This window comes from Xiphophorus maculatus, chromosome 24 (genome assembly GCF_002775205.1).
Source record: "Xiphophorus maculatus strain JP 163 A chromosome 24, X_maculatus-5.0-male, whole genome shotgun sequence".
NCBI lineage: Eukaryota > Metazoa > Chordata > Actinopteri > Cyprinodontiformes > Poeciliidae > Xiphophorus > Xiphophorus maculatus.
This window is the reverse complement of record NC_036466.1, coordinates 272,981-289,372: the sequence shown is the minus strand read 5'-3', so window position 1 is coordinate 289,372 and position 16,392 is coordinate 272,981. Positions and strand designations below refer to the sequence as shown.

The following is a 16,392-nucleotide window of genomic DNA, read 5'->3' as shown; positions in this document are numbered from 1 at the left end:
GCAATGTGATACTTGCAAGAAAAATGCTCACATTCCATAAATATGAATGTTATTCAGGCAGAGTCCAGCAAACGCAATTACTTCTTTGATCTGATTTGCTTATATTTTTCATTTTTTGTTTGAATTTGATTTGGGGTTCTCATTTGTCAATAACATTGAAATACAGATGAAATAACACTAGAAACTAAAAGTTAATCTGTGTACCAGTGTTTAATAAAATATAATTCGATCTCCATCCAATCCAGAAGAAACATTTTTTATGGGAATAAATCTTCTTTAATGAAGTAATTTTGCCCTAAAAATATCCCACTGTGACTAATTGTAGTCAGTTAAATGTAGTCAACAGATGTGTAAGATTTAGTAGAGTTGATCAGAACTACAGTGATTTGAAGTGAATAAAGTTAAAATAAAATATTCTGTTGAAATTATCCTTCACATAGCAAAGCAGACAAACCTGCTAACACAGAGTACTACCTGTTTCCTCCGGAGCAACAGAACTCACATCTGATTTTTCATTTCATTTTTTTTCTCTACACAGAACCCTAATCTAGTTCTACATTCAGTTCTGTCAACTCAGTTGTTCCAACGTCGTGTGAAACTTCAGACCTAAAGATTGAAGAATGTAAAAGTGAGCTTTATGGTGTTCTTGGAAGAATGTCCGTGTTTTCATCATTACTGGGCAGAATGAGAAAAAAAACAACTTAAAACAAAAAAAAAAGATATTCTTGACATTTCAAATGATCTCCTTAGACTCATCCCAATTACACAAACATACTTCCCCTATGAACACATATACAGGTCATGTGACCTTTGTTTGTCTTGCTGTCTATCCAGAGGTTTTAATGTATGACTTACTTAAAACTTGCTTTAACTCAAAATGTCTCCTTAACAACCTCTTGAAGGATTATGACTCTTGTGGGAAAAGTACATTCAAATATATATACAGCTTGACATTGGAAAATATGTTAAAAGTTAGGCCAGGTGGGACTGAATCTTCATCTCTCTGGTCATCAGAAATCCAAAATGTTATTTTGTCTAAAAAAATCCTTTTACACAATGTTTGTAATTGCTTTCACTTTTAACCTTTTTGCCAGACTGAATTTGGCATTTTTGCTTCAGTGTTTTAAATTATTATTACATGGTCATAGACACACATTCACACTGCAGAACATCCAGATGTTGAAACTTAAGGCTTTTGGAGAAAAGATGCATAAATGCTCATTGAGAACTTTTTAACAATTCTATGGCCATAAAACTGAAATAAATCCAGGCTCCTTTCTGGATAAGTTTGACCATGATGCTGTTCTTTAATAAAATCATCACATTTTATTAGGCTGAAAACAAATGATCAACCATGAAATGAAATAAGTGCTACTTTGGCTACTTTTAACTGTCTGAACTGAAGTGTTTAAAGTGTAGATTGCTCCTTCAACTTCCTCAACTTGGCCTTGCTGCATCTCCATTCCATAAAGATTAAATTGTCAAAACAAAAATAACATTTTAACATCACAAATAATAAATGAAATAAATATAATAAAAAAACTAAATCTGTTAATGACATCAGTTCTTGAACTTTATTTGTGTAAATATTTTTATTTCTGTAAATGTATTCATTTATATTACTGTACCTTCTTGCTTTTTCCTTTGCCGACACAAAATTACAAAACCAACTTTTCCATGATTTTTATTATTTTCAAAACATATATTCAGATGAAATTCTGTTGTTTCGGGACCCTTCTTTTACATTTTAAAATTAGGGTGATGGTAAGGAGGCTTTCCAGCCTTACAGATTTCCAGCTCATTAGCAAAGATAAATTATGCAAATTATTGGAAGAGATTAAATGTTTTAATACCAATAAAACCTATTCTGATTATTTAGAAGCTTGACAATCACTTTAAACATGACACGTTTTAATAAACACAGATAAATATATATTTATCTGTTTTATTATCTTGAAGAGACAAAGGCCTCAGAGACACTTTTTGATTAAATGAAAGTAGATTAATTTAGTTTTAATTATTACTAATGCTTTTTATAATAACGGTGTTGTAGTTTCCCTTTTGTGTATTTACTGTTTCCATTTATTTACTAAATTTGTGTAGTTAATTTTAATTTTATTTGAATAACTTTTGGTTGTTTATTGCGAACCTTTGACAGCCTTTAGGTTAATTCTGGCACATTTACAAAACTGTTAATTAATGTGGATTGTCTCTACCAACTAATTAAATTAAATTAAAATCCTATATCTGATGGGAATATGAATAATTTTGAGCTTAACACTCGGGTGACTTTTCAATGTTTATCTTTAAGATTTACATCTGATACACAGATACAAATTTCCCCCCAAAATATGATTTATATATGGAAATTATTGAACAAAACAATATATAACCCTGAGCCCATCCTGATGAGCTGCCCTGAATCATTCATGTTAAAGGTGAAGTCTGTAAATAGTTCTCATGTGCAGATTGGAGCCATTTTGGTTCCATCGGGGGAAACATATGTTCAAAAGGATTTATTAGAAACAAACAAATCAGTACTTTCTTTTATCAGATCACTATCAGCATATTTTCTTTTAATAGTTGTCACTTTTAATCATATATTAGTTGGAAAATCCTTTGTAAATACACCTCCTGTGCAGTTGTTACGATGATGCCACTGCTCTGATGCTGCGGTTCACTTTTGTTTTTCTTTCCTTTTTAAAGTCATTTTAATACACAAATTTAGCTATAAAATACAAAGAATCTGCCTAAATGTACATCATATAATGGTTATGATGGTGTTTTCTTCTTGTCAAGTCACAGTTCTACTCCGTCTACATTTAATTTGAACTTTATTTAAAACAGCACCTACTAAAACCGTCATATAAGCCACTTTTTTATCAATCTTTCAGTTGTTTTTATACAAATGTCACCAGCCATTGTTGTTCTTATCATTATGCTGTAAAGCTGTAACAGTAGGAATCTAACAAGGTGGTGAGTTTAATTGTCGCTCTGCTGCGCTCAGCTTTTTAATAGACCTGCTGAATTATTTCCAATTTGCCTTTTTTTAAGCAAGGAAAAAATGTGTGTCAGTTTAGATTCATCTAAACAAATCACTCAACTAAGCTAATTACATAAAAATATTTTATTGAAATGACTTGTAATAAATTCACTGAAGTGTTTATTTATCTTCAGGAATGCAATAAAAAGGATTCCAGCTTTTCTTGGTTAAATCCAACAGGTTTGTTTTATCGGCACAGTAACTGGATGGTTCAGTAAATACTGCTGCTCTCTGTGGTGGATCAATGCAGAATAAAGTTCTTTTAGAGTCATCTGAACATTAAGTAGAACACACACTGAGCTGTCAGTTCAATTCCAGAACATTGTTCAGGCTTAATTTTCACATATGTGAGTCCGACTGCACAATCTGGACAAGTAGTCTTCAGAACCAGAACCACTACTACAGAGGTGAGCCATGCTTTGGTACTTACTGTGTGCAGGAGGTTCCAGATGCTCTGTAGATCCCAGCACCGGCTGGTTCATTCTCTTTCCTCCAGGACCTGCCTGTCTTATCTGAGAGGACTGGAGAGGAGGAGACAGGATGAGAAGAAAAGGGGTGGGAGGATAAAGCAGCAGTGTGTCTGATTAGACAGCAGCTTATTTGTAGGACTGGACTAACAGGACGAAACGCAGCTGGCTGCACCAGAGGTCTAACAGTTGATCAAAAGTTGAGTCATTTGAAAGTGTTGAATCCATAGCTGCCCTGTAAAACTGCTTACTATGATTTTTTCAAAACGCCACATACAGTAGATACATCTCCTCTCCCAGGCATAAGGAGCTTGTTGCATTGGGAAGAAAAGCTGCAGAAATTGGAATTACAAAAATAAATGTGCTTAATGGAAACATATCAATTTCAAAAAAAGGTTTTCTGATTAAAAAAAATATTTGCGCAAGGACGCGGTGGTTCTTTGGTTGTAACAAAATATGATCAACTGGAGGTTGAGTATGAACAACCAGATGATACTACTAGCAGAAAAGAGGAACATGTTTTCTAATTATTAATCACATGAACAAACTTATTCACGCATGATTTAATTGAGTCTCTTATTTAGTAGAAACATAGCAATTGCAAAATTGTGGGGTTTTTTCCATTAGCGGAAAATTGAGAAAGCTTTGTGCACGTTTGAAATGGAAATGTCATGATGTTGTGGTGGAGTAAGACCCAAATGTAGGAGAAGCAGAGGCATGAATATTTAACAAAAAGATGAAGAACAAAGACTTAAAAAACCCAAAACAAAACAACAGCAAAAACACACACGTTTGCGTTGTTTGTCTTTGTGGGAACTTTCCATTGACTTCCATTCATTTCTACAGCCTAAAACTAATCCATATCCTAACCCTATCCATTACTTATCTAACCCTAACCAAAACTCAATTTTCATCTTAGTCCTAAATCTGACCCCCGACCCCAAAACAGCGTTTCCCCTTGTGGGGACCAGACTTTGGTCCCCACAAGGAGCAGTATGTGTCAGGACAATGGTCCCCACAAGGTATTACAAACAAACACACACACACACACACACACACTCAAAGCCAGAGCAGAACAAAAACAGGGATCAGGGGTAGAAAGATAGCAGGTTTTTACAGGGAAGTAACAGGAACATAGTGGGAGGGGCCAGCACAGCAAGACTGAATAAATGACATACTGTATATACTGGGAAGCTTGATTTACAGAACAAGGAACAGATGGCTGATTAGAAATGGGTTGCAGGTGTGAGGGGAGAGAATGGTAAAAATATTTACAAATATTTTACAAATAAATATTTGTTAAATTTGTTTGTAAAATGAATTTAACAAATAATTAGGCATTGGGAAGAAATGAGCATGCGCTAAAACAGCTAAGAACTGACCTAAGGTAAAACAGAAATAAGGCTGATCAAATTTTAACTAGGGCTGCACCGAATGCAGTTTTCTGGCTGATCATTGATCTTTTAAAAAGCTTAACCTTCCGATTTTGGGCAATATCTTTTTTTTACTGAAATGTTGCTCAATGAAGAAAGAAAATTATTGAGTTGACAACTGTGGGGTCACTATTGCTAATTATGTTAAAGTCTAATGAACATCTTCACCTTAATTTTTATCTTTCATCAACAGGGTAAGCTGCCTACTTCTCTATTTAGACTATAATAGGAAGATTAACACTACTTCACTTGGCTCATTCTTGTTTGGCTTTCTGTATGTTGTAGGCTTATTAAAGCTCGAGCCAAATTTGTAGTTGGGTTCAGGCCATAAATCTAAACTCTAAATTTTCAGGAGCACAATCCCAACATACTTCAGTTTCAGTGGAAATGACTCCAGCCAGGCCCTCATCAATGAGCTACTCCTTTATTTACTTGTTTACTCTTAAAGCCCCTCCCACCACCATCATCATCATCGTTTGAGTAAGGTGTTGATCATCACTTCAGCTTCATTCAGCATAGCTGCATCACTTCTTACACAAATGAGTTAAAAAAAAACACATGTTCATTAGTTTATTGCCATGATTCTGTGTGTTTTTCAAACTTCAGTGGACTTTATGTAAAAACAGACAGCAGAGAGAAAGTTGTGGAGTGTTTAAACACCGTGTTTCCCAAGCATGGTCCTCAAGTCACACTGCCCTGCATGTTTTAGCTAGCTCCCTGCCTTAGTATTCCTGATTCAGGTGATTGCAGTTCAGCAAATCAGTTGGGCTGAAGAAAGGAAGCACCTAAAACATGCAGGGCTGTGAGCCTGGAGGACCAGGGCTGAGATACACTGGCTTAAGATACCATCACCACTCAACATAAACCCCAATAAAATCTGTTGTTGAAGCTTCCAATCATACCAAAATGACAACATAACACAACATAGTCAGATGTTAGCAAGCTGAAAGTTCAGAAATTCAATGTTTGCTTTTGCAAAGCTCTAATGACTTTATTTGAGCCTATGCTCTTCCTGTAGCATCCATTATTAATGAGCACTAATGGTCCACATGAGCCCTGAAGCTCCTATTGATTAGGTTTGTCTTACCTCTGATCTAACCACAGCTAACCACCCAGACCCTGCTCAGGGTCTTAGAACTTCCAGCCATGAAGAAGTTCAACATGACATTTCCAGAGGAACAAATTTAGATGCTGAACTTCTTTGTGGACGATGATGGCTCCAGCACATGGAGAACTGTTATTGGTGAACAACAAAATAACAAGAAGACCCTCTAAAGATGTTTGAGAGAGACAAGCAGAAGTGGATGCTTGCTGGAAGCTTATTTTTGAAAAATACTCAGAGTCACAATGGAAAGCAGAAAGCTACAGTCATCAGGTGGTCCAGTCTGAGAGTCCAGCTGCTACTAACTGGGGCCCTGCTCTTCCTCATGCCTCATCCTCTTCTTAAGCTGCTCTCCAATGTCCAGCAGTGGGTTCTGTTTGCCGGAGAGTATCCTGACTGCATCGCTGAAGCGGCTTCTCTCGGTTTCCCTGTGGAAGCAGAGAACAGGTTGACCCTCGGTAACCTAGCCCTTTGTCCCTAATCCAGCGTTTAACAAACGTTTTCAGGCTGAAAATCACTCTACCAATTTAACAAACACTCATGAACCACCTAAATTGAAATAGCCCTTACAATAACACATCATCTTAATATATATAACCTAAAGTTAAAATATTAGCCTCTTAACTACCGTATTGTTGTCTTCTTTGTTCGTCCTAATGAGAAGAGTGATGCTATTTTGTAAATGTGTCTGGCCACAACAGAACCATGAGCGAGTTACTCCGGGTGTTTTGACTTATTTACAGATTCTGAAAGAACAGATTCTAAGTTTCCCAATGATGAAAAACTCCTAAAAATAAAAAGAAGTTATTTATTACAAGTGCTGTGTGCATTACTAAAGGTTTAGAGTCATTTATAAATTAGAAGCAATATAAAAAAATAGATGTAATTTGCTATAGCAGAAACAAATATTTTCTTTTAGCCCTAAGAAAGCTCAATTTGAATAATTGTTTTATTTGAGATGTTAAGATATAGTTAGTCAGGGTGGGGCGCAGCGCTGCTCACTGTCTTATCACTGTCACATCACACTCAGCACAGTGGTCAGGGTAGAGACCTGGCCACAGTCTAGGTCTGTTCTAAAAACAAACACTCTGCCACTCACCCACAAAAAGAAACTGAAAAATATTCCTGCAGACATAAATTCTTCCAATTATGCAAGCAGTCCGGGTTTTGTTTTCTTTCCACTGGTGTACTCAGCTTTTCTTCTGAGTGAATATAAGCCACTTATTCATTATTATTTTTAAACACAATCCTTAGGTAAGCTAACTGTACACACTTTAAGATCATGTTACAGCAAATGCAAAGCCTTCCGGACCACTAGGGGGTTTGAGAATAACTGTCATCATTGAACAGAAAAGCGATGCTTACAGCAGTTTCCGCTTCTGGGACTGCTTCATCTGGCTGAAGTCTGTCGGCTCAGGCCTCTTCATGGGCCTGAAACAGAAGAACAAAACATGTTACAGTGACACATCTCACAAACTTCTCTTGATTTAGAAGGGTCTGAAGAGAAGTTTGGATTTCTTCTGATGAATCTTCCTGCTCTTTCTTGGATGTGTCGTTAAGAGCTGAACAGAATAAGCCCTGAACTGTAACTTACGTTTTGTTCTTCCTTGTCTTACGACGGGATCCCAAGGCAGCAGGGGGCCTAATGAGCTGGCAGAGCTCCGGCAGGGCGTCCACCAGCGGCCTGAGGTCTCCCACCACAGGGGTGGCCCGCCGCCGGGCCTCCGCCGCCTGCTTCTCCTTGGCCTGCCTGATGAAGCTGATCTCTGTGACAACAGAAACAGAACAATGGCAATAAAAACAAGCTAGTTAGAAACATCAGAAATCAGTAGACCCTAAAAGAAACTGATCCAAACAGCAGTTTTATGCTTGTTTCATAACTAGTTACTGTAGCATCTTTTCTTGGTGAGCAAAAAGTCAGTTCAGTCAAGTCAATTGACTTGATCCTGAACTATTATTATTAAAAGGATTAAAACATGAATCCATTATGTGTTCTACTTTTTAAATGTGAAACTGTGGATTCTGGAGGGTTTCTTCTTTGAAGAACTGAAAAACACACAGCTCTGAGAAAGTCCAGTAGCATTTTACTCCTTGAAGGTAAAGCTCCACAAGAAGAATCTCAAGGTTCTGGAGTGGCCCAGCCAGTCTCACACCTGAACACAACAGAAAATCTTTGAAGGAAGCTGAGCTTTCATGTAGTGTATCCACAGCCCTGTATGGACAGACGGACCAAAATCCCTGCTACAGTTTGTGCTAAACTGGTAAGGAACTACAGGAAACAGCTGTAAACAAAGATTCCTGTCAGGGCTGAGTGATACGTCTTAAAGATACAATCTCTGATTTTTATTTTAATTTATTTTTTTCAAACCAAATCTAATTTTTGATTTTAATCATTTTTTCTCCCTTTCCTTCTTTAGAAACAGTCAAAACAAAAATGTAACTGCACTTTCCTGAGAGAGATTATAAAATAAGGAGTAAAAGAGAGTGTGAAAGAAGACATGAAAGAATAGAAAAAATTAAGTTAGAAATGTAAAAGGCAAACCACAAAAAAAATACACCAACAAAAACATAGTATAAAATAATTATGAAGTATGGCTGTCATAGGAGAGTGGATTGTCGAGATTTAATTTGGTCAGTACCTTTGGTCTCTAAAAATGAAATTAAATCTTTTAAGTTTTACATAATCTACCCAAATCTGCCTCCACTGACAGAAATGTTCAGTCTTGTCATTGAGAGACTGTTATTTTTTCCATTTTATACATGTTAAATGTATAAACATTTAACATGTTTAACATGTTTAGTTGATCCAGTCATCTAAAGTTGGTTTGTCTTGTGATAGCCATTTTCTTGTAAAGTTTTCTTACTTGCTGTTAATAAAATAGTCATCAGATATTTGTTTCTTTTTGAAGCTTCTTGAGGAATTATGCCAAAATACATAAGCTTGATCTCCAAAGGAATGTTCTGCTTGAAAGTCTTGTAAGGCATTATTTATCTCTTTCAGTAATCTTTTATGATTGGTCAGTCCCAGAAGACATAATGGTTTGTGTTGTGATTTCTACATTTTCTCCAACATGCAGAAGGATTTCCATCATAGTGGCGTTTCTGAGCAGGTATGATAAAGAATCTTACCAGATTTTTACATCCAATTTCTTGCCATTGTAGAGATTTATTATATGTCCATCAGTATCTCCACATTATTGTCCGTTCCTCCTGTTATTGCCCTCTCTTTCCCATCGTGCTTTGATATGTAGGGTTGAATCTATTTGAGATCTATTAGGTTTTTATAGATAAGTGAAATCATTTATCATCTAACCCTTTGATTTATAGGCATTAATTAAAAATTCCATTAGGTTTATATTCTTGTCAGTAACTGGCTTAATTTCTTATGTGTAAATATCGATAAAGGTCCTGTTTGCCCAAAGAATATTTTCTCTTGAGCGTTTTGAAATCACTTAAGATTTTGTTGTTCATTATTGTGCACAGAGCAGTGAAAATGATAATTATTCAAAAATGATTTGAATTTTTCTAGGTCGTCTCTCTTTACCTACGATGAGGCTTACAGACCTCACCATTCTTTGTAAGTGGTGAAACTTGAAAAATCAGAGCTAAATAAAATATTTATTTTCCCAACTATAAGAGTGCAATTTTTTTTGAATTACTAGAAAATTAATAAATATTTCAGGTCAATCACAATAAAACTGTTAGGTGAGTCAGTCATGCTTTTCTTTTGTCCTTTCATATATTCATTCGTTGTAGACCAAGGAAACCTGGAACAAGCTGTCCTTCTAATTTCTTCCCTAATTCTGGAAAAGCGTCCTCTGTGGAGCCAGGCTCGGATTTCAGCAGGTCTGAGGCAGCAGCCATTAGCACCTAATTATACGCGTGAAGAAGCTGCGGGTTGTGTTACTGAGGAATTGATTGGCTCAGCAGAAGGCTTTGGTTACAGGCTTCATGTCAATTACTGGAGATGATGGCCGCAGAGTTAGAGAGCAGCAATAATTACACTGAGACACAATAACGGTCCTGAATCCAAAACCCACTCATGCAGTCAGTATGTGTCACATTTATAGATGGATCCTGAAGAGGAAAACATTTCTGAATGTTAAGTTAGTGCTAACAGTGCTAATTTTCAAACTACTAAACAGATAACCACTAACGGCTCAGCGACCCCTGGTTGATCTCCTGACACATGCAGTTTGGATCTGTGGTCATACTGCAAAGTTTTGATAAATTCATTTTACTGGAGTTTCTGAACATTAGAACAGACAACAACTTTCAAATGCCATTTACTGCATCTGATTTGGACCCACAGTGAATCAGGTCCTAGGCTGAAAGGCCACTCCGAGAGGAAGAAGCCATTACTCAAACAGCAACATAAAAAACTAGATTACAGTTTGCACTGATAGATCATTTAAAGGGCAAATAATGTGGAAAACATTGAATTTAAAGAAAGTCATCATTATTCTGGCATTTAGTAAATAAAACATAGAATGGTAGCTAAAACAGGAACATATTTTGCTTGATTTTAATCTTAAAAAGTTTATGTAAATATCTGCTTTCAGCTGAATGTGGAGAAATAAAGTTTTATGAATGAAGACAGACATTAAAGCATGTGTGTTTTCAGTGAAAAACAGCAGGTCCTCAGTGGTGGAAACATGTTCTTCAGGCGCTAATGAACTTACTGCTGAGCCATCTTTCTCTTCTTTCCTTCATCTTCTCTTTCTTTGACTTGAGTTTTTTCTCCACTGGTCCTGTGGAAACAGTATTACAGTTACAGTGGTAGCACATATAAAACCCGGTTGAGGTTTCTAGGGGCAGAGAATGGAGCTGACCTGCACTCAATTATCTAGATAAAGAAGGTTCAAAGTGTGGCACGGGCCATTTGGAGGTCTATAGATCATCTTGTTTGGGCCACATACTGCAGGTCCATATTTGACCTGTGAGCACAGGCAGCTGGACGCTGTAGTGATGAATTCAAACTTTTCATCTTCTGTTTTAATCATACTTTTTCTTTCAATTTCAATTAAAAGTAAACAGGATTACAAACATTCAGCAACTTTCACTCAATTTAGAAAAAAGACGATTAACTCAAAAACTGCCGGTGATCCCTATCTAGATGAATTATTATGCAAATACAGCATTTCATATTGTCCAATGTTGCTTTTTTAACTTACAAAAAAAACACTCAGTATACTGTTAAGTAATAATTGAGGTGGATAAAATAAAAAAGGAGTGGTAGGAAAAACTTAGCAGGTGGAGACTAAAATCATTCCAGTAGTTAAGTCCTCTGCACATGCTGGGTTTTTATCTGCCACCACAGAACCAAACAACACAAGTGTTTGCAGTCAGAACAGGTAAAGATAAGCATCTGATGCTGACTACAGAAACCAGGATAGATAAGAGAGGGGTGGGGGAATTTACCACCACTCTGCTCCCATGAGGAGAGTCAGCTTTCTACTGTTAGATGAAATGGATAGCTGCTATGATTCTGGCTGAATGGACACAAGGCGACCCTCCAACCCACACGCCTTGAATTGGAAAAAAATGACACAAATTCAAGACGTATTAAAGTCTTTAATCTGCTTATGTGCTTCATGTCTGGGCCATTTATTTAGTTAGCCATTTTGAGGAAACACAAAGAGGACCACCTAGAATCAGATGAGCTTTAAAACCATATGGAGTCAAGTTTGGACTGGAACACTACAGATCACTGGTACACAGTTTCATTAATGAAACCAAAAACTGGGAATACAGATATTTATTGGCTCTAGAGGTCTTCATTGACAGTCACCAGACAAGAAATATGACGAATCATATTTCAGAATTGTCACTTTATCAACAGCATGACAGAGAAATAGCTTTTTTTTTGTGACAGTAGGCAGACAGGAAAGAGGGGGAGGAGAGGAAGACATGCGGCAAAGGTCGCCGGGACCGGGAGTCGAACCCGCAACGTCCGCGTCAAGGACTAAGGCCTCCAAACGTGGGGCGTGCTAACCCCCTGCGCCACCTCAGCACACCCCCAGAGAAATAGCATTTAAAGTGTATTGAAGGTTCACTGGTTGTGAGTTGTAAAAGTGAAGGCTCTGGTACACAGGATGAAATTAACTCATTTTATTTCACACTAGCTCATTTCACACTAAGTGCACACAAACAACTTGACTTGTGTTGTGTTTGGCGTCATTATATTTAAGCATCACTTGTGAATGTTGACTCTTTAAAGCAGTGGTCTTAATCAGGAAACAACTTTATGTTTACTGTCTGTAGCTCTGGACTGCCAGCAAATTCAACACACACACTTCATCTTGAGAGGTGTTTTAAGAAAGTGCAATAGAAATTTTGCGATAAAACGTCTGTTGCACTTGCAATAGAAAAACAAGACACAAAGACAATAAAGACAACTGAATCCTAAAAACAAAGGATTCAATAACCTTGAATCCTAAAATCCAGACACAGAACCAAACAGTTGCCCAAAGAATAGAATCAAAGTGTGGCTTAAAACCCACTGACAGAGCAAAACAGATGAATTTATGAAAAATTTCACCCTTAAAAAGAACGATTCCTGCTGATTGCGATGTTGAAATGTGTGGAGTTAAGTTCAGACGAAGCCCTCAAATAGTCCATAGGTTCAGTGACCAGCCTGCTGGCGGCCCCTGCTGGTTTCTTCCAGTCAGAGCATTCACAGGAATTAAATATTTAAATAAATCTGGATTTTAAAATGTGTTGGCTTTTTTTTCATAGATAATATAGTTGGAAAAAGATCAATTAGAGCATTATCCTGTCTACAACAATGACTGTACCTGTTTGTTGCGATTCCTTCCTGATGAGAAAATCTAAACTGTTTTCTGCTGCACCAGGTCCTGAGTATTAATGGCATAAAAATTCTGATCTTTTTCGAGAGTGAGCTTGTTAAACACATTTGGATAGTTTAGAAAAATTTCTAACGTCCGGACAAAACTTTGATCTAATCTCTACATTATTATATCCCAAAACTGGAACACAAACTGCCAAGCAAACTGTAAGACAGTAACATCTGGTATTTAGACTTCTTCAATTTGGACTCGCTTAACCAGATGTTGATGTTTGCTAATGTTCTTTAACAAGCTGGACTCTTTACTAACTAGGTGATTTCTGAAGATTATCAGAAGTTCTGGATTTATTTAGGTTGATCCAAGGGCTACTAGATTTATTTAGGTTTGCTGAATACAATTTCAAGTCACAGATTTCAGTCTTTTCTTAGAAAAAACAATGTTGAAAATGTTATAAATATGTGTAAAATCTATAGGACTACAGTTAGGCACCAATTTGTGTTTGTCTATCATGTAAAATCTGTTGTGATTTGTGGATGTAAGGAGACAATACACTAGATTACCAAAAGGATTCGCTCACCTGCCACCTAAATATGAGTTCAAGTGACATATTGTCATGTTGAACCCATAGGATTCATTATGACGTTGATCCACCCTTTGCAGCTAGAACAGCTTCAACTCTTCTGGGAAGGCTGTCCACAAGGTTTAGGAGTGTTTATGGGGATTTTTGACTATTCTTCCAAAAGCACATTTTTCATGTCATATACTGAGAAGGCCTGCTCTCAGTCTCTTTAATTCATCCCAAAGCTGTTCTATCAGACTGAGGTCAGAACTCTGCAGGCCAGTCAAGTTCATCCTCACCAGATTCTTCCATCATGTCTTTATGGACCTTACTTTGTGCTCTGATGCACAGTCATGTTGGAAGAGAAAGGGGCCAGCTCCAAACTGTTGACACAAAGTTGAGAGCATGGAATTGTAAAAAATGTCTTGGTATGCTGAAGCATTCAGAGTTCCTTTCACTGGAACTAAGGGGCAAGCCCAGCTCCTGGAAAACCACCCCACACCATGATCTCTCCTCCACCAAACTTTACAGTCAGACAAGTACCATTGTCCTGGCAACCGCCAAACCCAGACTGGTCCATCAGATTGCCAGATGGAGAAGCGCGATTCGTCACTCTCTGGAGTGTTCTCTGGAACACGCCTCCACTGCTCTAGAGTCCAATGGCCACACACCACAGCATCCAATGCTTTGCATTGCACTTGGTGATGCATGAGTGGGATGCAGCTGGTCACCATGGAAACCCATTCCATAAAGCTATCTGCGCACTGTTCCTGAGCTAATCTGAAGGCCATGTGAAGTTTGGAGGTCTGCAGTGACTGACTCTGCAGAAAGTTGGCGACCTCTCTGCACTATGAGCTTCAGCGTCCGCTGACCCCGCTTACATGGCCTACTGCTTTGTGGCTGAGTTTCTGTCGTTCCCAAACACTTCCTTCTACTTATAATACAGCTAACAGTTGACTGTGGAATATTTAGGAACAAATAAATATCATAGAATAGAATAGAAGTACTTTATTCATCCCAGCAGGGAAATTACTTCGCAGTTACAGCATAGAGACAAGACAAGACAAGACACAATAACAACGTCTCGGTGTTTAGCCTGGAGTTTGGCTGTTTCAGAGCTGATGACGTCACAGGCCACAGCTGCATCAGCTGATGGGGGAATGTAAACAGCGATCAAAATGGCGGACGTAAACTCCCTCGGTAAATAACATGGCCGCATTCCCACAGCCAGAAGTTCAATGTCCGGGCTACAAATCTGTTCCTTCACGTTAACATGGCCGGGATTACACCACCCCTCACTCACATAAGTGCAATGCAATCATGCAATCAGTGCAATCATGACTGGATTTGTTGCACAGGTGTCATTCTATCACAGTTTCATGCTGGAATTGACTGAACTCCTGAGAGAGATCAGTCAATTATTTCACAAATGTTTGTAAAAGCAGTCTGCATGTATAGATGCTTAATTTTTACAGCTGTGACCTTGGAAGTGATTAGAACACCTGATTCCCATCATTTGGATTGGTGAGAAAATAAATTTGGCAATAGTGTCCTTCGGTAAGGTAGCGTCAATCTTACCTGTGTTACTGGGTTGGACTTGTGGGCGTTCCTCAAAGCTGAGTGTTTGGACCAGGGACTCAGCAGAAATCTTTGTGGCAGCAAATATCCCAGAAGGAAAGAAGCTCTGAGAAATAGTCTGGAAAAATGTAATGAAATCAAAACACATTATTATCATTGTAGAGAAAAGGGCTAATTATGAATCCTTGAGGGGCTCCATTTTCAATAATATATTTTCTTAAACAGTGTTATCCTATTTTTTGTTTTCCTCTTATAAAATTTTTTAACCACCTGTACATCCGACCTTTAACAACCAACTTGGACAGTTTGATCATCAGTCCTCACTTCCACATTGTTGTATAACTGTATAATCGTCGGCACTCGTTATATCAAAAGTACAGCCACCATACTTTCTGTTTATCTGTGCTTTACTAATTTTATGGTCCACACACAGACGGATCCACAAATTTCCTTCCTTTTCTGAAACTACTTTAGCATCTAGATATTGTTTACTTTCTATATAACAACCTCCATTGTTTTTGCACATATTAGAAGTTAATGCAACAGGCCTTTAATTCCCCGGGTTGTAGGCTTGTATTTTCCCTTTTTCCAAACCCGGTTATACAATTTCAGCAGAATATCATTTGATGTTTCACTAAGTTGATTTATAACAATATAATATATTTGGTCTTTTCCTGGAGATGACTTTTAAAACCTGACATTCTGACAGATGATGTATGACCTGTCCTTCGCCTTGGGTCGGTTCTTTGTCCACGGGTGGCGCCGCCGGTGTGTTGTGGAGCTCTAGCGGGCTTTGGGACAGCTCCGTCCCGCTGGTCTGAGTGAGGATGTGGGGACCGTGGAGCTTCACGGCCTCCTGATGGAGCTTCTGACGGACATGTTTCACCTTTCCAACCATGTTAACATCTCCAGCTTTTTCTTTTATGTCGACCAGACTACTTGGACCTGTCGTTTCTACTCTACAACGGTGCGTTGAAGACCACGTGGGGTCTGACTGTCTGAACTATCGGAAGTTCATGTTTTTACATTTTAAATGTCGTGTATGTACATCCTTCAGACAAACATTAGTTAAATTTATTACTGACGGTTTCAGAGTGAATACTATTTTTGCTTAATACTTGTTTAGCAACACGAGTTGGAAACGAGAAAGATACTAAAACCGTAACAGAAGCACAAATCTTTTATTTTGACGACAGTTAACGGAAGTGTTGTGTTGAGTTCAACTTGACGCTAATTGTGTCACGGTTGGCTCCGTCGTTAGGAAACAAATTAAAAACGTTCCGCATGTCCAGCATAAAATGTTGTCACAGGGCAGAATGTGTAACACTACTACTACTACTACTACTACTACTACTACTAATAATAATAATAATAATAATAATAATAATAATACATTTGAAG

At 37.7% G+C, this 16,392-nt stretch overlaps 1 protein-coding gene across 1 annotated transcript; it reads right to left on the bottom strand.

The window, feature by feature from the left end:
• Positions 1-5,498: 5,498 nt before the first annotated feature.
• Positions 5,499-15,980, bottom strand: fam207a (family with sequence similarity 207 member A). Its single transcript, XM_005809965.2, has 6 exons — positions 15,713-15,980; positions 14,992-15,109; positions 10,728-10,796; positions 7,640-7,811; positions 7,411-7,476; positions 5,499-6,473 (listed from the first exon to the last, which is right to left on the bottom strand). Exons 1-6 carry the CDS (start codon positions 15,887-15,889, stop codon positions 6,347-6,349), a joined length of 729 nt encoding a protein of 242 aa, XP_005810022.1. The 5' UTR covers positions 15,890-15,980; the 3' UTR covers positions 5,499-6,346.
• Between the last annotated feature and the right edge of the window lie 412 nt (positions 15,981-16,392).

Excerpts from the sequence above, each read along its gene's own strand:
- fam207a (XM_005809965.2), bottom strand. The coding sequence starts at position 15,889 with ATGGTTGGAAAGGTGAAACATGTCCGTCAGAAGCTCCATCAGGAGGCC. Across the intron at positions 15,110-15,712 it reads CGACCCAAGGCGAAGGACAG|ACTATTTCTCAGAGCTTCTT; the intron begins GTCATACATCAT and ends ACATTTTTCCAG. Across the intron at positions 6,474-7,410 it reads TCCCAGAAGCGGAAACTGCT|GGAAACCGAGAGAAGCCGCT; the intron begins GTAAGCATCGCT and ends CTGCTTCCACAG.